The sequence below is a fragment of the Panthera leo genome, chromosome E3, assembly GCF_018350215.1.
Source record: "Panthera leo isolate Ple1 chromosome E3, P.leo_Ple1_pat1.1, whole genome shotgun sequence".
Lineage (NCBI taxonomy): Eukaryota > Metazoa > Chordata > Mammalia > Carnivora > Felidae > Panthera > Panthera leo.
The window spans coordinates 3,603,937-3,627,947 of record NC_056694.1 but is presented as its reverse complement, the minus strand read 5'-3'; the positions used below and the strand labels follow the sequence as shown (position 1 = coordinate 3,627,947).

Genomic DNA, 24,011 nt, shown 5'->3' with positions numbered 1-24,011 from the left:
GGTCTCCCCACCCCCCCCAACCCCCAACCTTCCCCCGACCTCCCCCCACCTCCGCAGCCCAGATCCAATTCCGATTTACCCAAGGCAGCAGCCACTGATAACCCAGCAGCCTGATCAAAGAGTCAGGAAGCACATCCGGTTTTCCGAAAGGAGGCTGGGATCCTCTCCAGCAACCAGATGATGTTTACAAAGCAACCAGCCTCGTTTTAGAGACCTCCACACCGGCCGTCCTGCATAGAGCCCCAAACAAAACGGGGGAGTGGTATCCTCACCAAACAGAACCTGAAAAGGCCTTTATTCCTTTATTCTGCTCGGGGCGGCCCTTGACAGGCCCTTCAAAGGGCACATTCCTACCGCCCAGAAAAGCCGGCCTTGTCCTTGCAAACCGGTCCTGACCCAGGGGCCTGTGCAGAGCAGCCCCTTCTTCGCCCCTGTGTTTACTCAGAACCGGGAGAGCGTGTGAAAATCTGAGGATCACTAACAAAATAAGCTCCCACACTCGTGAGTCAGAAGGACCGTGTGGCACCAGGGGACGTATGGATGGGAAAGATGAGTGACGACGGGCCCTTCCCAGACGGAGGGGTGCTGGCGGGGCGCAGGCGGGGCGCGGAGGTCATCCCGTGGGCCGCTCTTACCGCCACCGGCCCGCTAGGGCAGACCCCGTGTCTCTGAACATGTTTAGTGCCGTGAAGAGAAGAGATGTGCCTGGGGAAGTGGGTCATCAAGCAGATTAGCACCGTGGAATAAGGAATCACCCCGCCGAGAGAGGCCCGGTTTCAGCCCAGGGTCTCCTGAACTGGCTTCACTGTTATGTAAATCACACCCTCGGTCACGTCCATTTATCCCAAGGGTCTGGTCTACTCATCGGCAGCGTTCTCTGAGATAAAAACTGAGCAGACCCTCTTTCCCGGCCCAGCACGGCTTGCCTCCGGGTCCTAACTTCCAGACTTTTCTTTCCTTGAGAGTCTGTGCGGCACCTGCCCCCACCCTCCTGCCCGGGCGCCCGACACATGAATGGACACACGTAGCATCACAGGAAGCGGGAGGAGGGAAAGGCATCGTTCTTTCCCTGCCAGCCGGCCGCTGGTCGGGCCCTGCCTGGGCTGCTGGAGCCTCTTTTCTCTCCCGCGAAGGCAGCAGATGCACAGGCTTGAGTCTGCACTTGTACAAAGAAACCGCAATGGAGTTCAGTCAGGCTGTAAAGCAGCCGAGCCATTTCCAGGGCAGAGCTTTCCGTGAGCCGTCGCGTTATCCGTTTGTTTTCCATAAAATGATCGGTCGGCCCTGCAAATCCAAAGTGCTGGGGAAAAATGGCAAGTCTCTGCAGACCCTGGAGAGCCAGCAGCCCCTCCTGCCCTGGGCTCCAGGGGGACTCGGCCGGGCTGGCTCTCACTGCGGAGGACACAGCCCCTCGCTCGCCCCCCAAACACAGCTCTCCCGTGAGAAGTCTGCAGCCCGGAGCTCCAGGCCCTCTTCTGCACCACCCCCCCCACTCTGAAAACTTTCCAGAAAAAACTAGCAATCACATTTTGCGTTGGGTTACCTCAAGCGTTATCTGGTCCAGTCCGATGAGGACGGTGGGGAGGCCCCTTCCTGATAAGAGGGAAGCACAGGAAGCAGGACCAGGAGCCAGGAGCCGCCCGACACGGCCTCCTCTGGGGCCGCCCCCGCCGGCCTGGCCGGCGGACTCCCCCCACCTCCCCCTCAAGCGTCAGGCCACAGGGACAGGCGAAGAGGCCAGAGGCGGACTCCTAGCTTGGGGGGGGGCAAAGCGGCCCTAACCTCCTCGGTTAAACAGACATTAACATAAAAAAGGCGTCTTAAGGTCTGACCAGTGGGATTGGGATCCCCAGCGGTAGTGAAATTGCAAATCTGCAGTTTCAGCAAAGCTCCTGCTAAGGCTCTTTAAAAAGGAAGCAAGGAAAATCGGCCTTAGCCGGTGTCTCTGCAGAGAGCTATTCGTGGCTTCTTGCCACGTTTCCACATTTTCCAAGTTTTCTATAAGCATGGATTGCATATTTAACACCAAAACATCTGAAATAGTAAAGGTACAGAACATAAAAGCTAAAAAAGGCACTTTTTTTGGCTTTCTGGACAGAACGCAGGCTTCTAAAACAAACTCCCAAATAAACTTTAGTATTAAAGATTTTTAGCTGTTTATTACCATATCAGCAGTCTGGACTCCTCTGGAGAAAAATCACTTTGGATAGATGAATTCTCCGAAGAGACAATCATCTGCTCCTTTAAAAAGTTACCGACTTGAAAATTTTTGCCCATTTTTTTTAGTTATCTTGTTAAAAATACATCTTACCTCCCTGGCTTCGTAGGTGACAGTGAACAAAATGAAATTACCATTCCGAAAGCCATAAAAGATGAAGGCTACGTGGAGTTATAATTTTTTAAAAATGACAAAATTACGATGAGAAGAAGTAAATTTGAGTAAGCGCAGCAAATCCCCACACGTCAGAATTCCAGTTCAATCCCTTAAAGGCTAGAAGGCAAGAAACTTGAAAGATTAATCATCCCCGAACATGGGCTGCACGTATCGCTAGAGCTCCCTGTACAGCCGGCGCACATAGAAGGTGCCGGAACCGGAGAGCACAGGGACGCTAAGCCACGCATGCACAGGGAGGAGGGAACCAGGGCACGCCTGTAGGAGCCATCCTGGCAACGACTATCCAAAGTGGGGCTGACCAAGGTCTGAGAGCCTCCCCACGTCACCTCCGGGTCAACAGAGGCGGCGGGGGGGGGGGGGGGGGTTACTCAGGTTCTCCTCTGCCACCACACGTTCACCAGCGAAGAGGCCCACATGAACCTTACGACCTGGTGAGCCACAGCAGAAACACCTGCGTGCACGGTCCTCGCCGTCCCAGACCTTCCAGCTTAACGGGGCAGGCAGGGGGAGGGGCGGAGGGGAACGTGTCCTATAAAATATGTGCCCAATTATAAACAACACCGACACCCCGAAGAAACGCAGACCGCAAACAATGCGTGCCCTGCACGGAAGAAGGTGGACGGTGCTCCAGGCAGGCAGGGGACAGAGGGGACTGAGGAAAGGCCGGCAGGACAGGAGGGCGGCGGGGACGCGTGCATGAACACGTACGGTAAGGGGCGCACGTGCTTGGACTGGCAGCCGAGTGAAGATGAGACGCGGAAGGGGGCGCGGGAATAGGCCGCTCCAGAGACAGAGTGGAAGGGGAGCGCCCGGGGGGGGGGACAGAGCTGCGGCTGGGGAAGACGCACGCGGTCGGCGGCTGGCCGCTGGTGACAGCAGCGTGAGCGTACCGGACGCCCCCGAACCGGACACGGAGATGGGGAGAGCGGCGGGTTTTACTTTATGTATGTGTCACCACGATTTAAAGATGAGCTGGAGGGAGGGGCTCCGGCAGTAGCTGACCTGCGGCGAGTGGCTCCTGGGCCCGGGGTGCCGACAGAGGCACCTGTCCCGGCCGGACACGGGACGGGGCAACTGCCTCCCGGGCCCACTCAGCGGCCCAGGCTGGGCTCCCACTCCTGCTTGACACCCGCCCGGGAAGGCCCATCTCAATCTCCCTGGCATTTAAAAAACCACACCGATCTACTTTAGAAAAATTCAATTCACTGGACACAGGTTCATAAGTCGAAATAAGTTAAGTACTAGGGAGAATCTTACAAGAAAGGGCAATACGTAACGCAGACAAGCTGTTCCGCCTCCGCCTGGCCCCCTGCCCTCCCCGAGGCACGAAGCCGGACGGCTCCCTGGGACAGTGTGTGGCACGTCGGCTGCTCAGTGAAGTGTACCCCTCGTGCGTTAGCGGAAGCGCCCCTCCGGCCGTGGGCACTCGGCCTTGAAGAGGAGGGGGCAGGGCGCCCCGCACAGGGCACACCTGCGGGGGCCCACGGAGCCCCCGAGAACCTGAGGGCGCAGCAGGGGGAGCCGGGACAGCCCCTCCCTCCTTCCCCACATCCTGGGCCCGTCCCCAGACATGCTAGTCCGGCCCTGTCCTACCTGCTGTTCCCGTGGCATTGGTCTTGCCGCTGGTCACCCTCAGAGGGCCCCACGAGTGCCACCCTTTGTGTGACTCCAGCCTTCAAGCCCCTTTAGCCTACATACCCTCCCGTCCCGGTGGCTGTCCGCCTGTCTTAGCAGACGGTGACCGGGGCTGAGGACAGCCCGGGTACACAGAGGGCTCTCAGCAGCTGGCGATACATTCTTCGGGCTCCATCTGGAAGTGGTGCGATGGGCCAGCGCCCAGGTCCCCCGGGTGCAAGAGGGGTCGGCAAGGAGACGTTCAGCTTGTCCGAGGTCACCCTGTGTCTCCAGGGCCCTCGGGCACGCGAGCCGGGCCAGGGAAACAGCACGCACGCCCTCCCCAACAAGCCTTCTTCTGGCCTCTCCTCCGCCTTTCACAGGCCCGGGGAGCAGAAGAAAATGCGGACCAGGGTGTGGGCTGAAGATAAGCAGGTTCTGGCCCCGGACGGTTCCACCGTGGCCTGTGCCTCGGCTTCTCGGTCTCCAATCAGGGACGGGGTACGCACAAAGTACTCGGGAATCTATACTTTCGCCGGGGCTCCAAGGGCAGGGTCCCAAGCCGGCACCTCGAGCTGTCCGAGTAATTGTTCCCACGCTGTTTTATCAAGCAAGCAGTAGCCAACCTTCCAAGCAGACGGACGGATACTCTCAAAACAACAGGCGCACGCACACATTCTCCCGCACTGTTAGGTGTTCTGCGCTCACAGAGACGGGCAGGGATTAGCGCACAGACGTGACGTCCGTGACTCTCACCTCCCCGGATGAAGGCGTGGCTGGGGTGGTCCCTCTAGCGTTTCCAGCAGGCCGTGGCTCCATCTGCAATGTTACCCTGAAGCAGTCACGGCACGCTCAGCAAGATGAGCTGGAAACGCGGCCAGAGTCCGGAAGGGCCTTCCCGCTGTCCAAACAGCATGCTGAGTCTCAGGGAGGAGCCAGCCCCTGCCTGGGGCTTCCCTCAGGTCGTGTGGTTTCATGACTGAAGCTTTTCGTTTTGCCACACAGAAGGAAACCATCGTTCTCAACGACATTCTGTCCCCGGCACGCGGATGGATAAAATCCACCCTAGCCCCCCGGGCTCCGGAACTTTCGCGCACACTTCCTTCCTTCCGCACCATGAGGCCAGGCAGCGCCGGGGACAGCTGGGGGAGGTGAGGACTCCAGGCCCTGGACAGGTGGCTCCTCCTGGGTGCTTTAGGGACCTGTCCACACGTACACGCGCACGCACGCACTCACATGCACGCGCACGCGCAAGCACATGTACGCGCATGCGCGCACGCACCGCTCCCACGCCCTCAGAGCCGGCCCAGCACTCGGCCCTACAGACCCTACTGACCGCTGCCACGGTGGCCCTGCTGGGAATGTCACCGCCCCCTGGAACCTTCCGGGGGCCTTGGGCCCTTCAGTCTCTGGCCTCCTCTGTGGGTGCACCGGCCCCCCCCCCACCCCAGCCACTGCACCCACAGGTCCCACCGCCGGGAAGTCTCTGTCCTCGATGCTTCCAGTCAGCAGCTTCTGCTCGTAACGGAGATGCCAAAATATCACTTCCCCACCCACCTAACAGTCTCTGTTTGGTTTCCTCACTGCACCCTGCACCCTCCGAAATGGTACCACACGCTCACGCTTCACGATCGTGAGGTCTCCCTCCTGACCCGGCCCCCACCGCACCTGACACACCGCGAGCACCCACGTGTGGACGCGGGTAGAAGCGAAGGCCTCGGTGACCACCTGGCAGGGGGCATGCGGGCCGGGGAGGGGGGGGGGGTGGGCTGAGGGCGGTCTTCCCAATGCCGTCTGCTTTCAACGTGGAGATGCCGGGGCCACCGCGCAGGGCTGCAGACGAGCCCCGGGACGGGGCAGGAGCCCAGAGCCACCCCGGAGCAGGTGCGAGCAGAGCAGGCACAGGTGCTCCAGCCAAGACACGGAGGGGCTCCCGGTAGCCAGGCGCACGCGGGAGCGCTGGATGTGCCGGACGTGCTGAACGGGAGCCACCCTGGCCAGAGCCGAGAGAATGGGGGACAGGCGGGACAGCACGCAGCAGGACGGGAAGGACGGGGGCCCGAGCAGCAGGGCTGTGAAGAAACAGGAGGCCTCTGTGTCTGACGGTGTCACCCACGAACCAGTCTTCTGGAGAAGTGGAAAATACACGTAGCGTAACGGGCAGATTTGTGAGGCCACTTCTGTACGTCTGCCCCCATCCCCTGCAACAACTGAAACAGGGGAAGTGAGACAGATCCGGAGCTAAAATCCGAAGGGTGGCTGCCTCTGGAGAAGGGACAGAAACGTGCTAGGAAGGGGGACTCGGGGCCTGCTGTCATCTGCAGGGGGTTGTTTCTCTATTCAAAACAAGGCCTGGGGCGCCTGACCGGCTCCGCTGGACGAGCGGCCACTGATCTCGGGGTTGTGAGTTCGAGGCCCCGTGCTGGATGGAGAGATTACTGAATAAACGAAACTAAAAAAAAAAAAAAAAAAAAATAGGGGCGCCTGGGTGGCTCAGTCGGTTAAGCCTCAGACCCTTGATCGCAGCTCACGTCTTGATCTCTCAGGGTCACAAGTTCAAGCCCTACATTGGGCAAAAATAAATAAAGAAAAGAAAAGAAAAATAAAACAAAACTCTAAAAAGCCTTGAAAGCACATGACACAATGTGAACAAGTGCCAATTCTTCGTGGGTCACGAGCACACGTTCCGTCATCTTCCATACTTGTCCGTATTTGTAAACGCCTTGACGTGCAGACCAATTACCGGATCAGATCTGGGCTTCCGTCCCCAGCTGCCCACTGATCCCCTGCCGAGTGCCCTGCGTCCCAGCCAGGGGCCGTCAGACCGCCGCGCTGAGGCTGGCTTTGCTCTCAGCGTCCCGCCCCAGTGCGGGCCGGTCTCTGAGCCCCACGAAGGCGGTTCAAACTGATCCACGGGAAAACCCGAGTTTGTCTTTTCAAATCCCCACCCTCTGCGCAAGCAGCTCAGAGAAACACCAGAAACAAACCCTAGTTTGCTCTGACTGCACCGCCTGAGGAGCTGCGAGGGATCCTGGCCCACCCAAGCCCAGTCTCCAGCCGGCACAGGCCGGATGCCACGCTCTGTGACACCCTGCCAGTGACCGGCACCTCTGCTGGAGGGCGGGGGCCGGACTACCCCACCGAGACGGGCTCCGGGCCCTGCAACAGCTTTCCCACCACAAAGGAGATCTCACTTCGGACACCCGGACGCCTCACAGAGCAACAAAGCCTCTCCTACACGGTCACGGTCACAGCAGCGATGGCAACGGCCTAGGCACGTGGAGGGGTCACCTATGCACCAGACACTGAGGTGAACACCTTGGCCCACCGCTTTTAGTTCTCGGAATTCCCCAGCAAGTGGGGAGTGTGCCCGTCTCGCAGATGGAGCTTGAGGTCGGGGCACCTGCCCAAGGGCACCCAGCTGGGGGGTGACGATGCAGACCTTTTAGATGCTAAGCTCCTGTCACCTCTGGTCACCGTCTTCTGCCAGGTTATTTCTGCACTCAGACCTTTCCTGTTTGCTTTTTTATTCATTCTGCCAACAACTTACAAAGCGCCAACTATGTGCCCAGCCCGGGGTCGCTGGTTGGTACTGGGACGACAGCAGTAAATGAGGAAGGCACAATCCTGCGCACCCCCCACCCCCACCAGATCATGTCAGATAAACACACTACCGACCCTACAGTAACAGCGGGATGGCCAGACCAGGGGTGCCGTGGGTGCGCAGCCCCGGGCTCACCTCGGCGAGGTGCCAGGAAGACTGCCTTCGGGAAGCAGCTTCGGAGCAGCAAGGCTACATTTACTCTGAAAGGCCCCATAAGCCTTCCTGGTCCGGCTCCAAACAAGAATGGAGCCCACCATCAGGGTGCCCACTCTGTGTTACCTGGAGGTTCTAGCAAAGTCAACAAGATGCAAGAAGAAAGGAGATAAAAGGTAGTGGAAGAAAGACACAAAATAATCATCATTTGCGGATGAAAATTTGACCTAGAAAACGCATGCAAACCGTGAATTTAAAAACTGTTACAAGGAACGGTAACAGCGACTAGATACAAAATAAGCATTTTATTCCAGCGCTGAAGGGCAAAAATTACTTGTTAACTACAAAAGGAAAAACAGTAACTATGGGGCAGAGAAGCGCAGTCAACACTTCTACCAAGGGATCCTCGTCACCTCCACCAGGAGGGACGCGAGCATTGGAGTGGCCCTGGAGAAGGGGAGTGCTCTCGCTCGGGCTGTGGAGATGCCTGACCCGAATCTCATCAGGACTTGGTCTTAACCAGTCAAATCTAATTTGAGAGGCATCCGGTAAGATGACTGTCCTATTTTTTTTTTTTTACGTCAAGGTCAACACAAAAGGCGGCCAAGGAGCTGTCGCAGAGCAAGGAGGCCAGAGAGACAGGGCACCCAAACACAGGGCTCCACGCTGGACAGGACCCGGGACACCGTAAAGCGTGCTACTGGGGCACCTGACGGCGTGGGCACACGGGCCGTGGATTAGAGGGCGGGGCACGAGGTCCCCAACTCGGTGACCAAGCTGCGGCTACTACGGAAGATGCCCCTACTCCAAGGGAAAACGAGGCGTCGTATGCGTAACCTGCCCTCAAGCAACACAGATACGTGTGGAGAAAATACTAAACGCAAACATGGCAGAAAGTTAAACATTGAATCTGGGCAGAGGACAGGAGTTATTTGAACGAGTCTTAAAATTTTTCTGGAAGCTTGTTTCTAAAATGTAAAAATTTAAAAATAAATTAGTCTTATAAAGTGCATACAAAAAAAGAAAACACACACACACACACACACACACACACACACACACACAAAACCCTCCTTTCCTACATGTCAGCACTAACCCTTTCGAAAATAATAAGGGAAAAAAGATCCCATTATTGATAGTGACCATCCCCAAGACAAATATATAAAACACCCAGAATTAAACGTAACACCTCAAGAGACACAGGGGCTCCACGTAAAGAAAACCGGTAACGATCTCGGCAAAATGTATCACTGAATGGACTGGGCTGCCGAGCGTGTGCGCTGTTTCTGTAAAGGGCCAGACGCTGAATCTGTTAGGTTTTCGGGCCACCCCGCCTCTGCCTCAAGCAAGCAGCCGCAGAAACCATGTCGAGGAACGGGCACGGCCGTGCTCCCGTAAGACTTCATTCACAAAGACAGGCGTCTGGCGGGACTCGCCCACAGGCTGCGGTCCGCTGCCAGGGTCCCGAGGCGCTGAGACCGGCTGACCGCCCACCGGGGCGTTTCCTCTTCTTCCCGGACACACGGCCCTCCCGCGGAGCGGCCCGGGGCCGAGCTCTGGTCGCTGGCCGAAAGCCGGGTGCAGACACCGCCACGGCCCAGAGAGCCGAGCCGACGACGGCGGGTCCCCGATTTCCCACGTGGAGCACGGGGCTCCTGACCACGAATCAGAAACACCGATTCCGGGCTTTCCGTGAGCCAGACGTTGGAATTTGTCCCGTACGACAAGCAGCAGGCCACAGAAGGTTACGTACGTAAGTAGGTGTTTCCTGTTTCGTGGCCTCCGAGCGCTAAGTGCAGGGAGCTCAGCCCTGCCCTCGTGGGCTCGCGGATCCCTGCGGGGCGGGGGGGGGGGGGGGGGTCCACGACCAACAGTCACACCAGAGAATGACCAGCCATACTGACAGCACGTCCGGGCGTGAGCAGGCGTCCGTGCAGGCAGCCGCACGCTTGTTTGTTCACAAAGGAACTTCAAAATCTGTGAGAGTGTAATGTTCACATCAAGGCACTGGACTCACAAGCACTCTGTCGACGACCAACGGGCACAGGAAAGCCGGGGCCAGAAAGGGCCACGGAGTTTGAGGAACGCTGCTTCCCACACCAGCAACCGCGCGTGTTCTATTACCCACAGGCATCGACTTTGGGTCCCTCGCTTCTCTGCTCGGCCCTCGGGCTTCGAGAACCCGGGCAACAGGCGAAAACGGACACCGTCCATGCTCACGTGTCTGCGGTGCCGAGGAGCAGAAGCCGACGAGGATGGCCGGCCTGTGCAGCCACAAGACGTTTCAACGTCCTTCCGGAAGGCCACGGCTGGCGGCCTCCGCGCCTCACCCCCCGGAGCCGCAGGGAGTCCGCCTGAGCCCCAGGCCCGGGCCACACCTGTGGGGCTCTCTCACCTCGAGCACCCTGCAGAAAATAATACGCGTGCCTCGGGGGTGACGGGTAAACTGAGGCAGCGGCCACGCCTGCCCCGGGGACCCACAGACCGGCCACCTCTCCAGGCCAGCGGCACGTGCGGCTTGGTAAACGTGAACGAACTTAAAGACCAAACAACTAAAAACTGAGTTCTCCACTCACTTCGGCCACATTTCAGACACTCGCCAGCCACACACGCCTCGTGCTGCCATCTTGGATGGCGCAGACACGAAACATTTCTATCACTGCAGAAAGTTCTAGACGCTCCGTGAGACCTCCTGTTGGCTAACCCAAGGGGTCAGCGGGTCTGGAAAACCTGCTCACACCACAGTCCGCAGAGAAAAACACAACCGCTAAGAAAGCCGAATATTCAGCAGTGTCCTCGCATGCCAGCAGCCAAGGCAGGGCTATAAATGTTCGCAGTTGATACGGAATCCAACCAGAGGGAGGTGGCTATTCTTGAGGGAAAGATGTTTTCCTCAAGCTGTGATGAGTCACTGTTCCCAGCTTCAGGGGTGTACCAGCCAAGCAGAACGGATATATTTATGTCCCCAAGGGTGGAGGCAGACAGACACAAACGTCTGTTCACGGAGCTTTGCAGCCTCCGAGCTGCCTGCTTTGCCACCGGGACCATCAGACTCCACTGTCACGCTCTTTCTGAATCAGCTCCGAAGGGTTCCTAGGCTTACAAGCTATTTTTCACTGCCTGTGTTCCCCCCACGGCTCCACGGTAGCACAGAGAAGGACCCTTAATTTCACCGGTAAACTGTAACCAAATCATGTGATAGGAGGGAGTTTTTCTGGGCAGGTTTCTGATGGACAGCTGGCCCCAGCCACTGCCCGTGCACGTGCCTGAGCCCAAATCACTCACGTGGCTCAGCAGTGTCGGGCGGGAGGGGTCCTGGTGGACATCTTCCCGAGCAGCTCGCTAGGCCACCGATCGGCTCGGGCGTCAAAGGCACAACCACCACGTGACCCCAAACTCCGCAACTATGAAGTTTATAAAACCCAGAATAGCTGTGAAAGGGGGCAGTGCGAGTCTGTGGGAAGGGCCCGGGAGGGGTCAGAACGCACTCGGCGTTTCTGCTTGTCCGTCTGGAAAAACAGTGAGTACCTTTTGTTCTTGCGCTACAAACCCCAGAAAGCAGAGTCTCTTCTGAGCAGACAGAAGGTCAGTGCTGGGCCCTAGGATACTGATTTACTGCGAGGAGGGAAAAGAGATCTAGGGGGGAAAATACGAAATCAGGGAGGGAGGGAATGCCAGTGTTTATCGAAAGTTGGCACAGTTTTTTAGAAGTGTGCTCAGAAGGGTTTCGAAAGGAATCCCAAACGGGGAGTTATTTCCATAAAAACACACCTCCTCTGTCACTGACACCCCGTGAGGACTCTCACAGTTCTGTGTCCAGACCCTTCTCCCTGACTTCTCCTGGTGGCCCCACTCCCGTGGCTGAGGGGGGACAGCAGGACCACCACCCGGGAACCAGGAAGAAGGACGAGGGCCCCCATGCCCTGCCTGGTTATGGGAAGACAACAGAAATAACTGACAAGATGGGACAGCCCCATATGAAATCATCAAGAATTGACTGTCCATACAAGGGGGAAAAAAAAAAAAAAACCACCTAAATTTAAGCCTAATTAGGTCATGAGGTGCTAACAAGGCCAATGACTAAATTATATGACTTTTTTAATTTCTATAACAATACACTGTGTCGCTCAACTTTTAAAGCAAATGTTACAATTACACTACATCAAAATGTCTGATCCTTTCAAATATTTCTATTTTCCAAAAAAATGTCCTGCTGGGTTCAAGGGGGCTCAAATTTACAGACCCAACTTAAGACAAAATATGCTTTTCTTTATATGGTAAGACATACTGACATCAGGAGATCTGCGTAATTCAATCGATACTTCCCCCAATAATCAACCAATGCATGAGGTCACAAAACCAAGCCGGGTAATGAGAGATTTATTCCAGATGTGAGACAGAGCAACAGGTTTTAATGTAACGGAGAGAGAACACGTCCACCGATGATGTGTCAGACTCCATACCGCAAGTGACCCTGAAGAAACTACCACCTGTCAGGTTCCGGGGAGGCGTTGAGGAACGACGTCCACAATCGTCCGAAAGGCGCTAGGATACCCCTCCCTCGTCCAGCCCCCTCTCTGCGTGAGGCTGAATTTCCTTCCCAGCCTGAACCAAAGCCACCTACCCCCACAGACGAGAGGCACAGCAGCCAGGACATTCCAGCCGCCTTCGATCAAGCCAGAGCTTAAACCGTTACTTAAAGCCTTAAAACACCAAACAGCCTACTCTAAATGTCTGTGTCTGGGGAAATAGAGTGGTTTTGTCATGAACAGCGATTCTTGAGATACATTTATCACTGCTCTTTCTGAGCAGGTCAATAAACACGTGTATTTGAACTTCTCACTTCCAATCGTTGAGGGTGACGTGAACGAAAGGTCTCCGGGGTCCCCAGACGTGTGAGGGTGTGGAAGGGCCCTTGGATGCAACATCTTGAGTCCTGCTGGAGAGGACGAGGCGGGGGGAGGGGGGTGCCCTGGGGAAGAGGGGCAGGCCAGGGGAAGCCCTTCAGCAGCGCCGGGGCCGGGGCTCAGGGGCAGGGTGCCGGGCGGCCGCTGTGGCTTCCAGCAGGAAGGTGACGCAGTCACAGCCCCGCTCTGCGCGCACGTGCAGAAGAACCAGAGCCCCGCTTGCCGAGGAAACAAACAGAAGATACATGTGTGCCTTTCTGGGCATGGTGGAACATGTGACAGATGACTACGGGGAAAAGGCGTCTTCTTAAGCAGACCACGTAAAAATAGCCATTTCTTCTGTGCGTGCCTCCCGGAAAGTATTCGTAGGAGAGAGGATGCCACACATTTGCGACCGGTTCATGATGTAAGGCTGGAACCGTTATGTCAGAGGAAAGCAAAAGCCGCGCTAACACATCTTCGGCCTGCCATCGGGCTCCTGGAAGGGGGTCTGCTGAGGCCCCAGGAGCACGGTGGCAGGACCACCAGCACAGGCCGGCGGGGACCCGCTGTGCTCACGGCCTCTGTCCAAGACTCCTGGGCAGTGCACGGCACACCCTCACGGCTTCCCTTTATACGTTTATGAAATACACGCACGGCCAGAGATTCCATCTGCTTTCCTTTCAATCCATCAGGAACCTTTGCCCAGAAAACCGGAAACTTGTGAGAAGCGACAGCGGCAGCGAATGTTGCCCACAAAACCTCCTTGCAAGTCACGATGCAAGGGCCTATTTCCAGGAAATCAAAGTAAAAGCATTTATATAATCCTCTCCTGTTAATATGAAATGCTTTAAATGCAGGGTAATTATGGAAATGAGGCATTGCTGTAATTTGAGTTGTCATTAATTTACCAAGTTTATCCCCTGACATTCACAAGATGCAAAAACAGCAAACAGTAAATTACTGTATCTCCAAATCAAAAGCTTTCATTTCATTTCAGCTCATAATTGTAAACATAGCTGTCTTTTTCGAAAGCACTGACTATGAACGTCATTAAAACTCTACACGATACCCTCTGGGCGCCCACCAGCCCTCTCCCTCTCCCAGTGACAAAGGCTTTTGTAAAGTTATTATAAATTCGATTTCAGCACATGCTCCGTGATAAGTAATATCCTTCTCACAGGCTCATTGCTAAAATACTACATACGTCTTCCTATGTGGGTGACAGGCCCAAAAAAGTCAGCGTGAACTGAATGTTGGTAAGGGGCACACGTTTTCATTAACAGGGATTCCGCGTACCGGCTCCCAATGGGTTACGCTCCCAGAAATAAGGCCTTTCCAAGCAAACGTTTAACAAGATGACAGTGTAACTTTGAACAAATATCCACAAGTGATCCACAACAACTGCCAAAGGGCAAGAAAACCAGAGCGAGGGGTGTATCTAGGGAAAATGTGCATCCTGTATTCTGGCCCACGCCGTGCGGACACCATGCGGCCGAACCCACAGCTTGGTCTCCTGAGCGGCTCCTCCTTCCATGGGCACATCTGAGTCCGGCAGCCTCCACACCCACACCGTCTCTTCCCTCCTGGGAGGCCCCGGACGGGGACGTTTCTTCCTCAGACGCCCTTCTGGCCACCTGTCTTCTCTCCAGTCCAAGGCACAGTCTCCCTTCGCGGCGGCTGGGAGCTGAGCTGACACCCTCTCCCGTCCCGAACCCCATGCAGCACACAGTTCCGGCCACGACCCAGGCTCCGGGTCGCGAGGGGATCCTGCGGCCGCGGCGGACGGGGAGGCACGGCGTCGAGAGTGAGGGAGAAAAGCAGCTTCTGCTGCCTGGGAGGCTGCTGTCTGCAGCAAATCTGGGGCATTTTCCGACTACTTTCAAAATGACTTCAATCTGATAACTACAGCTATGACGGTTAGTGACTGATTCCATACTTTTCGAGGGACCACGGCGGAACAGCCCTGGGAAGCTACAGGAAACAATCTCGTACGTGCTAAAATGCTCTGCTGGTCACAGTCAGTAACCTTCCATCACGGTCCGTGTGCGGAAGCTGAGAGCCCTCCCACGGGCCGCTCACAGCATGTCCTTCAGAGGGGGGCACACGCCGGCACGGCCAGGCGCCAAGATCACGGGCCACGGTACAGGCGGTAACCAGTCTACGGGCCCAGGCAAGGACCGTCCAAAGGCGCGAGGGGAGACAGACAGACATCTCTGCTTCCTGACAGGCACACGCCCTACCGCCTAAGAGGCAGCTCAGGCAAAACAGCATCAAACCTGCGTCCGATCAGATCTTAGCCCCACTACTAACCTACGTAAGGGGAACCATGGGAATCCAGTCCACAAATGCAGGCTGTGGAAACGATACGGGGCAAGTGAGCCCATCTCTTCAGCGAGGGAAACAGGGACGGACGGAGCCTACAGGTGACAAGAGATGTGAGTGACACCAGCCAAACAGGCTGTCTGCACCTGATTTAGTTCCTGATCCAAATAAGCACAGTGTGAGAAGAGAAATTCACGAGACAGCAAGGGGAACGCATACAGTGGCCGGAAGTTTGATGACCGTGAAGAAATTATCGTGAATTTTTAAGGTGTGATACCATTGTGGTTATCTTTGGGGCGCCTGGGTGCCTCAGTCAGTGGAGCGTCCGACTTCGGCTCAGGTCACGATCTCGCGGTCCGCGAGTTCGAGCCCCGCGTCGGGCTCTGTGCTGACAGCTCGGAGCCTGGAGCCTGTTTCAGATTCTGCGTCTCCCTCTCTCTGACCCTCCCCCGTTCATGCTCTGTCTCTCTCTGTCTCAAAAATAAATAAACGTTAAAAAAAATTTTTTTAAAGGATCTTTATCTTTACTGAAGCGCTGACACACAGAAGGAGATGACATTTATGATTTCCGTCCAGATAAGTGGGGGCCGCAGGAAAGCTGAGTGGGGACGAAGGAAAAGTAAGCCAGGTCACGGCAGGCTACCCCCGACGCCGGTGACGGGTGCATAGAAGTTCACCGCTCTATTTTTAAGTTTGAAATGTTCTGTCATAAAAAGTGTCGGGGGAAGAAAAAAAGACCCCTGCTCATCCCCAAAAGGTTGGAAAACACGGGAAAGGAAAAAGGGAAAAAAGGACCCTATGATCTTCCCACTCCCAGAGGCCACCGCAAACAGAAGTCTTGTTTGTACTGTAATTAATCAAGTAGCCCATGTTTATTACAAACCTGTTTTTTAAAGAAAAGAAGGCTGGAAAAAAGGGGCAAGAGCACGTGGGGGGCTGCGTACGGGCCTCTCTCTGTGTGGCTCACACATAACATCGACATCAAGTTCCAAATCTGAGGGCGTAAAGAACTAGTCACACGCACACTGTATCCACCCGTAAAACCAGGGAACGGGGTCCACGCGTCCCCGGGGCAAGTTGACTCTCCACCTCAGAAAACCGCGTGAGATCAGCGCCACCGCTTTCCCCACGGACGCGGCAAATCCCTCCAGTTACTCATGAGTTCATTCAACAAACACAACTCAGCTCTGGGCACGCACTGCCCGCCTGTTCCTGCGCTGCGTCTCCAGGCAGGGAGAACCGCGCCCGGCCCAGCCGTGGGGAGAGATGCTGGACTCGCGGCTCGGGAGGCCCGGCAGAGTCCAGCGAGGTGCGCGCTGCCTTAGGGGCGTGGATAACTTAGCACGAGTCATAAGGGACGCGCTTCCCTCCCTGCGCGTCCCCACGCACTCAGCACGGTGGAGCCCCGCAGCCGCAGGCAGGGCCGGCTCTCAGTGTGTCACAAGGAACTGTTTTCCCACCGGTCATTCAAAAACATGGAGGTTCTGGGAAGACGTACCTCTAGAAATAAATGGGGGTACATTCTGGTATTCCTCTTAGCCACGTGCTTTCTTGAGCGGGGAAGAAGAGTGAGGAATGCGCAGCGGAACCTGTCCCCGGGACGGGAGGTGCGTGGGACGTCCCCCAACGGGAAAGGGTGTGTCTATGACCACAGCGCAAAAAAAAAAAAAAAACAAAAAACAAAAAACAAGGCCCCAAGGCTCACGCACCTGCACTCCATGAAATCCAAGCATCGCCAAATCAACGAAATGCCAATACGATAGGAATTTTAAATTTATGGTAAAGAAATTCATAGCTTCAAATACTAAAAAACATTGTTTTAATGTTTAATTATTTTTGAGACAGACAGAGAGAGAGCAGGGGAAGGGCAGAGAGAGGGAGATACAGAATCGGAAGCAGCTCCAGGTTCTGAGCTGTCAGCACAGGGCCCGACGCGGGGCTGGAACTCACAAACCGTGAGATCATGACCTGAGCGGAAGTCGGACGCTTAACCAACGGAGCCACCCAGGTGCCCCCATAGCTTCAATATTAATGGCAAAACCATGTACCAATGCCTGAGAGGAAACAGACATTAATTACTACCTTTCTTTAAAAATAACGAATTTCCCATTTTGGGAGTGACAAAAACGTACACATTCAACTTCCTTGCGCTGAATTCATTAAAATTTCCTGAGCGCTTTCGGTGGGACAGGCCAGAGAGCCTAGCTTTGAGAAGTTGACAACAGCCATTTCATATGAGGGATTACGGAGTAGTTTATGCTGTCTAAAACAGAAAAACAAAACAAAACAAAACACAAAACAAAACATAAACCCACTCAAACTGCCAAACACGTCAGTCAACAGGCTTTGTCGGTTTTCAGAAGCAAACGGGAGGGGAGACACGGACTTCCACTTAATGTTTCTCCTTCTGCCCGTTTGTTCTGCTCTTGTGATTTTTACATCACTGCCTACGTGGAGATTGCTCAGAAGCTCGTCTCGAGTCAGACACAGGCACAGCGGGGCAGAGAGCCCGGTCAGCCACAGCACAGCGCTCCAGACGCGCCCACCAAGGAGGCAGGCCCCTCGAGGGCAGACCTGAGATGCACCACGAACACCCACCACGCGTTACAGGCCACAGACCTGGGACTGGCCCATCCTGAGGCTGATCTGAGGACTCGGCGGGCTAACACTCCGTCCCTGCGAGTTCCAGAAGATACCGTGGGCTCTAGATTCAGTAAGCTAGGCCCTAGTTAGTGTACCTATTCAACAGCTGGGCAGGGCGCTCTGAAGATCAGCCTCCAGTATACAGACGCGCATTAGCAGAAACAGGCCTCTAAGAGCCCCGGGGCGGGGAGGGGAAGGCGCTGTTCTGCCTGTCACTCTCCCAGGCCCTGAAATGTACTGAATGGCCCAGAACAGAGAGAACAAAGTGGTAACAAACACAGGATAGAATAACTCTGTGACTCGCCAAGCCCTGATTTTACCCAAATACATACCTTTCAAGTTTGCAAAATAAAGGTCTGTTCTCACACCCTAAGCAGGGATGAGTCACTGCTGGTGTTGCACTGGGAAACTATTCAGTGCAATATTTACAAGCCAGCTCGCCAAGACCCTGGGGAGGGGAGAAGTTTACAGAAACAAGCTTTGGGTGCCGGGGATCACCCCAGCAAAAATCCCCTGAACTCTCTCATAAAAAAGAACACTTAGCCCATCAGAGACGACTGGGGAGCAGGAAGCCGGTTGGAGAAATATAGACACTCCGTGAGGAGTTAAAGGCAATTACTACACAGAAACAGAAAGTGCCCTGAAGAGGAAGCGGGGCAGGTAAATAGGCTTTCTTCTCATCAACAGACCTTGAGAAAGCAGGGATCGCAGGAGCAGAGCCCGTGGGGGAAAAAGTGGATGTGGGAGCCAGAAGACAAGGGAAAGTGACTGAATGTCGCTAAAAGCACGCATGTGACAGTGGCCGTGCCACCCCTGGAACCGCCTTCTCCCTGCCCTGACCCCCCCCCCCCCCCACTGCTGTTTCTCCTTTGGGCTCAGGAATCCCAGGCTGTGCTACAAATGCTCGAAGTGCTGGGTACCACTGCCCCACCCCAGGAGCAGCGCATTCAGGGGCACTGAGGACCGAGCACTTCCTGCCCTGTCACTCGCCCTGGGAATGGGAACGTCCCTCACACGCCCAAAGTCACTGCCATTGACTCGGCCCCTAGCGCGAGGGGGTGAGGGGCGCACCTCCCCGACCAACACCTCCCGATGCAATCCTTTCCAGGAGTGCGTGCAGGGGCGACCCCTGGACTCAGGCTGGGCGGGGGTCAGGCGTGTCCTCCGGTCCAGGCCCGGCAGAGGCAAGGGCGACCCTTACGGTTCAGGCTCGGTGGGGGCGGGGCGACCCTCGGAGCCCAAGGCCCAAGCAGGGTCGGGGCGGGGGGGGGGCGGCGGTCAGGAGTGGACCTTGTGTCCCGGTTGAGCACAGACCGGACCTGGGTTGGAGAACGTCCCTGAGGCCCAGGCTGGGCGGGGTCGGAGGCGTCTCCGGTGTCGGGCAGGGCGGGGTCAGGGCAAGGTTTGGGGTGACCCCAGGATCTAAGTCAGGCTGCGGATCCTGGGCGGTGGTCGGGAGTGACCCCGGGACGAGGCTCGGGCCCCGGGTCAGGGTGACCTCTGGGTCCGGGCCGGGCCAAAGGCCGAAGGTGACCACGAGTCGGGAGTCGGGCCGAGGGTCCGGGTGACCCCGGGGTCCAGGCCGGGCGGGGGGGGGGGGGGGCGGGGAGCGGGGGCGCGGCAACTCACTGTTTGGGCAGCTGCAGGGCGGGCGCGCCGCGCCGCTGGAAGGCCCCGTCCACGAAGACGCCGTTCTTGCCGAGGCAGCGCAGGTAGAAGTGCGGCTCCTGGAAGCTGAGCTGCAGGTGGCGCCGCGAGATGAAGCTCGACAGGCCCATGCTCAGGTCCACGGAGCCCTGCGACGAGTTGCGGCCGATGGTGACGCTGGGCTGCCGCATGAGGAACTCGAACTCGCGGCCCTCGAGGCGCGCCAGCGCGGGCCCGGGGCTCCTGCGCACCGAGGCGGCCGCCGCGGCCACCAGGGCCTCGCCCGACGCGGCCCCCGCGCCCGGGCCCGTCGCGCCGCCCGCGCCGCCCGCGATCGCGGCCCCCGCGCCGCCCGCGCCCGCGGCCCCCGCGCCCGCGGCCCCCGCGCCCCCCGCGATCGCGCCCGGCGGCGGCGGCGGCGGCGGTGGCGGCGGCGGCGGGGGCTGGGCGGGCGGCGGCGGCGACGGGGCGGCGGGCCCGGGCGCGGGGGCCGCGGGGGCCGCGGCGGCGGGGAAGGCGGCGGCGGCGGCGGCGGCGGCGCACAGCACGGGGCTGCAGGGCGCCGAGCGCAGCGCCAGCAGGGCGCGGGCCCCGCTGTCCTCGCCGACTTCGGCCATGTTCGCGCAGCTCCGAGCGGCCTCCGGCGGCGGCGCGGCGGCGGGGGGCGGGGCTCCGCGGGGCGCGGGCGGGCGCGGCATCCCGGGCCGGATCGCGGGCGGAGCGGAGCCGGAGGCCGCGCGCGCTCCCGGGGCGGGCCGGGGCGGTGTCCACGCCGGCGGCGCGCTGCCCTCCCCCCGCCCCTGTCCTCGGGTGGGGTGGGGTGGGGTGGGGTGGAGGGCCCCGGCGGGGGAGCGCTGCCTTCCCCGCGCTCGCGTCCTGGGGCCGGGGGCGGGGGACAGGGGAGGAGGGGACAAATGGCCTCCCACTCCTGGGGTGGGGGTGGGAGAAGACCGGGGAGGGGGGACGGCTGTCCTGCCCCAGTTCCTGTCCTTGGGTGGGGGTGGGGGGGCCGGGAAGGTGGGGACAGTCCTGGGGAGGGGGGAGGGACGACTGTCCTTCCCCCCCCCCCCCCTCCCCGGCCTCCCCGGCCTTGCTTGGGGTGGGAGGGCCGAGGAGGGGAACCCCTAAAAGTCTAGCTGGAGAGTTTTTCTCCTGGGTCACTGGGCAAAGGGACAAATGAGCTCAGCAGTCTCTGGGGCCCAGACGCTCCACCCCCCTAGGCTAAACTGCCGTCACACTTAAGCACCTGAATTAAGGGTTTTCTACTGTAAATGGAGTTTGCCTAAAGATGCTCGCGATCCCTGATGTCTGTGTTCCTTTTTGGAATCATTTATTCAATCAACTAACAGCTAGATCAAATATCCCGGGACCCAGGCTAGGCACCGGCTTCAGGAAGACAGACACAGCTTTGCCCTTCAAGCTGTTTACCTGCTCATCCGGGAAGAACATGCCTGGCCAGTGGGGCATTGGGGGTCAGACCCCTCTAGTACCCCTCTAGTACTACGGAGGACCCCCATATGCCTTCCTAATTCAGCCAGGCCCCCTAAAAAGGTGGCAACGTTCCCACATTTCCATCATTTAATAATTGTCGAATACTTACCTGCCCGGGGAGATACCGTGATCATGAAGGTGGTTTTCCCAGGACGAGGCTGGTCCATTGCACTCCAGATGTGCTGACCCCTGCGACCTCCCCAACTGCAGAAACCTCCACTGCGTAATTTGGGATAGTGGGGGAGGAAAAAAAAAATGATTGTCAGGTGTCAGAACACAGACCCTCCCTGGTGGCTAACAATTCAGTGGGAGATGCAGACGTGGGTCAAATGCATGTGCTTATAAATACAAAATCACCACCATCAAAAATCCTGTGAGGCATTGCTGGGTGGTGACCTGAGAGTGTGTGGGGAGAAGGGGCCCCCCAGGGTGAGAAGTTTGCCTGTTTACTCACTTTCCAGCCTGGACGTGCGGGATGTATTAACCAATCATCGTCTGAGCAAATACAGAGGTACAAATGGAGATAGAGAAGTTTGTGGTGCTGGCGGGGTGCGGCGGGGGGGGGGGGGGTTGTAAAACATTTTTATGAAAAGCTGTCACAAGAAAACATACTTGGCAGAGGGAAGAGGACAGTAGAAGCAGGGTCAGGGATCTGTTCCCTAAGGGATGACAGTTGATCTGAAGTCCAAAGATGATTTGGGGTGAGGGGGGGGTGGGAGTCTGGGGGATGGGATTCTAGCCAAGGAACAGCATGTGTTAAGGGAGCGTGGCACCTTCAAGGGACTGACAGGTCACTGAGGATGGAAGAAAGAGTGACCACGTCAGCTGGGCCCAATTAGGCAAAAAAGCCTAACGGGCCATGTTGGGTCATGTAAGGATTTAGGTCTTGTCCCACCGGCCGTGGAAACCACTGAGGGCTTTTCGGCAGAAAGGCACACGTATTTGACCCACGTATTTGAAACAGAACCACTGGCTGTTGTGTGGAGCTCGAGTCAGAAAGGGGTCAGTGACTGTGGGAGGCCAGTAAGGAAGCTGGTAACTCAGGCGAGGGGGCAGGGCGGGGGCCGAAGGAGAGAGGTGGACAGAAGTTGGGGGATTTGGGCAATATTTATCTGATACAAAGACATTTGCATACACACTGGTGGTGAGAAGGTAAAATCGTGCAGCTGCTGTAGAAAACACTCTGGCAGTCCCTGAAAACATTAAACATAAAACGACCATGTGACCCAGCAATTCGATTTCTAGGTATAAACCCCAAAGAGTTGAAAGCAGGGTCTTGAAAAGATGTTTGTACATCCATGTTCACAGCGGCACCAAAAGGTGGGAGCCAGAGTTCCACCCACACGTGTGGCCAGACAGCCAGGCCCAGACCGACAGAGCTCCACGAGTCTTTTCCCGAGGAGCAAGGCCACGCGTGTTGGTAACACCGGCAGCTCGTGGGCTGCGTCACGGTGACCCTGCCAAGTCCGGACACCCGCTGCATTCCTTCCTCCGACAGCAAGCCACTGGATATCCTGACAGCTTCAACAGACGGCGCGAGGAAAGGGCCAGTAAAAGGCTATTAGAGAAGCAAAATGCAAGGCGCTGACTTCTTCTCGCTCTGTCCAGGTCTGGAGGGCATGGAGAAGCTCCTTCACAAATCGGCCACTCGGAAAAGGAGCAATAAACAGCTGGCAAGGGCGAACCTTGTCAGCCTTTCGGACCCTGTGACCGTCGGGCTCTTACCCTGATAGAAGCTCCCGGAGCTGGTTGCAGAAACAGAAAGAAATAGAACTAATACCAAGACAGTAAACCATCAAGAAGAAAAGTAGGCTTTATTGGGAGGTGACGAGACCGTGTTAAAAAGAGGCAGTGCACAGGGGCACCTGGGTGGCTCAGTCAGTTAAGTGGCCGACTTCGGCTCAGGTCACGATCTCAGGGTTCATGGGTTCGAGCCCCACGTCGGGCTCTGTGCCGACAGCTCAGAACCTGGAACCTGCTTTGGATCACGTGTCTCCCCTTCTCTGCCCCTCCCCCGCTCACGCTCTGTCTCTCTCTCTCTCAAAAATGAGTAAAAAACGCTAATTTTTTTTTTAAAAAAAGAACAAAAGAGGCAGTGAACTATCCAGAGAGACACCCCATTTAAGAAAAAAAAAAAAAAAAACACAAGACAAAACATGAACAGGTTATTTATCAAAGAAGATATACGGATGACAGACAAGCACAGGAAAAGAGTCTCGACATCACCCCTTGTTGGGAGTGAGTTGAAACGAGACATCGGTAGACACCTACTGAAGTGACTTAAGGAAAATGACGATACCAACTGTTGTTGCAAACGTGGGGCGGCGGGGGGCGCGCTGACCCAGCTGGCGGGACGCGCACGACGATGCCACCGCTTGAGGAGACAGTTTGGCGGTTTCTTACGAAGTTCAACAAACTTACTTTCCGGCTGGCAGCCCCATTACGTGGCTTTAACCCAAGTGTAATGCAAACTTGCGTTGGTACAAAAGACCTGTACGCAAATAACCACCAAAAAGTGGAAACGCCCCAACGATCCCAATGCACCCCAACTGGGGATCGGATTAACAAATTGCCGTACGGCAATAGCCACGCGGTGGAATACAACGTGGCAACGAAAAAGAGCCAAGTGTGAATCTGCAGAAGACGGGTGAACCCCAAAATGCACCGGGTAGGCTTTCATCTGCAGGACGCTCCGGGAAAAGCAAAACTATAGAGACAGAGACAGGTGAGCGGTTGCCAGGGGCTGGAGGTCTGGGGAGAGGCTGACCGCAAAATGGCACGTGGGAATTGGGGGGGCAGGGGAGGGGATGACTGTGGTGGCGATCGCGTGACTCTGTGTATCTGTCAAAAGTAGCAAAACTGTGCACTAAAAAAAGCAAATTTTCGGGGCGCCTGGGTGGCTCAGTCGGTAGAGCGTCTGACTTCGGCTCAGGTCATGATCTCGCGGTTCGTGGGTTCGAGCCCCGCGTCGGGCTCTGTGCTGACAGCTCGGAGCCTGGAGCCTGCTTCGGATTCTGTCTCCCTCGCTTGCTGCCCCTCCCCCACTCAGGCTCTTTCTTCTCTCTCAAAAGTGAATAAACGCTAAAAAAAAAAGGTTTAAAGCAAAATTTCCTCTATGTAAATAGTACTTTAATTTACAAATTAAAAAATAAAAATACAACTCTCCAGAGCCTGCGTTATAGACCCCGAACGTGGATAAGAGCCATGCGGCCCAATTCAGAAGCCACTAGCCACAGCTGGCTATTTGCATGTA

The 24,011-nt window shown here is 56.6% G+C and overlaps 1 protein-coding gene, 1 non-coding gene and 1 pseudogene across 2 annotated transcripts in view; 2 read left to right on the top strand and 1 right to left on the bottom strand.

The window, feature by feature from the left end:
- Positions 1–19,884, bottom strand: part of FOXK1 (forkhead box K1) — a 64,194-nt gene extending 44,310 nt beyond the window's left edge. The window contains exon 1 of the mRNA XM_042922754.1: positions 19,250–19,884. Within this exon, the coding sequence (XP_042778688.1) occupies positions 19,250–19,884 (635 nt within the window). The remainder of the gene's footprint in view (positions 1–19,249) is intronic.
- Positions 19,885–20,859: 975 nt separating this feature from the next.
- On the top strand, positions 20,860–21,045 carry LOC122210377 (annotated as a pseudogene).
- Positions 21,046–23,648: 2,603 nt separating this feature from the next.
- On the top strand, positions 23,649–23,733 carry TRNAR-UCG. The gene has a single exon. It is a non-coding gene; the product is annotated as a tRNA-Arg (tRNA).
- The last annotated feature ends 278 nt before the right edge of the window (positions 23,734–24,011 follow it).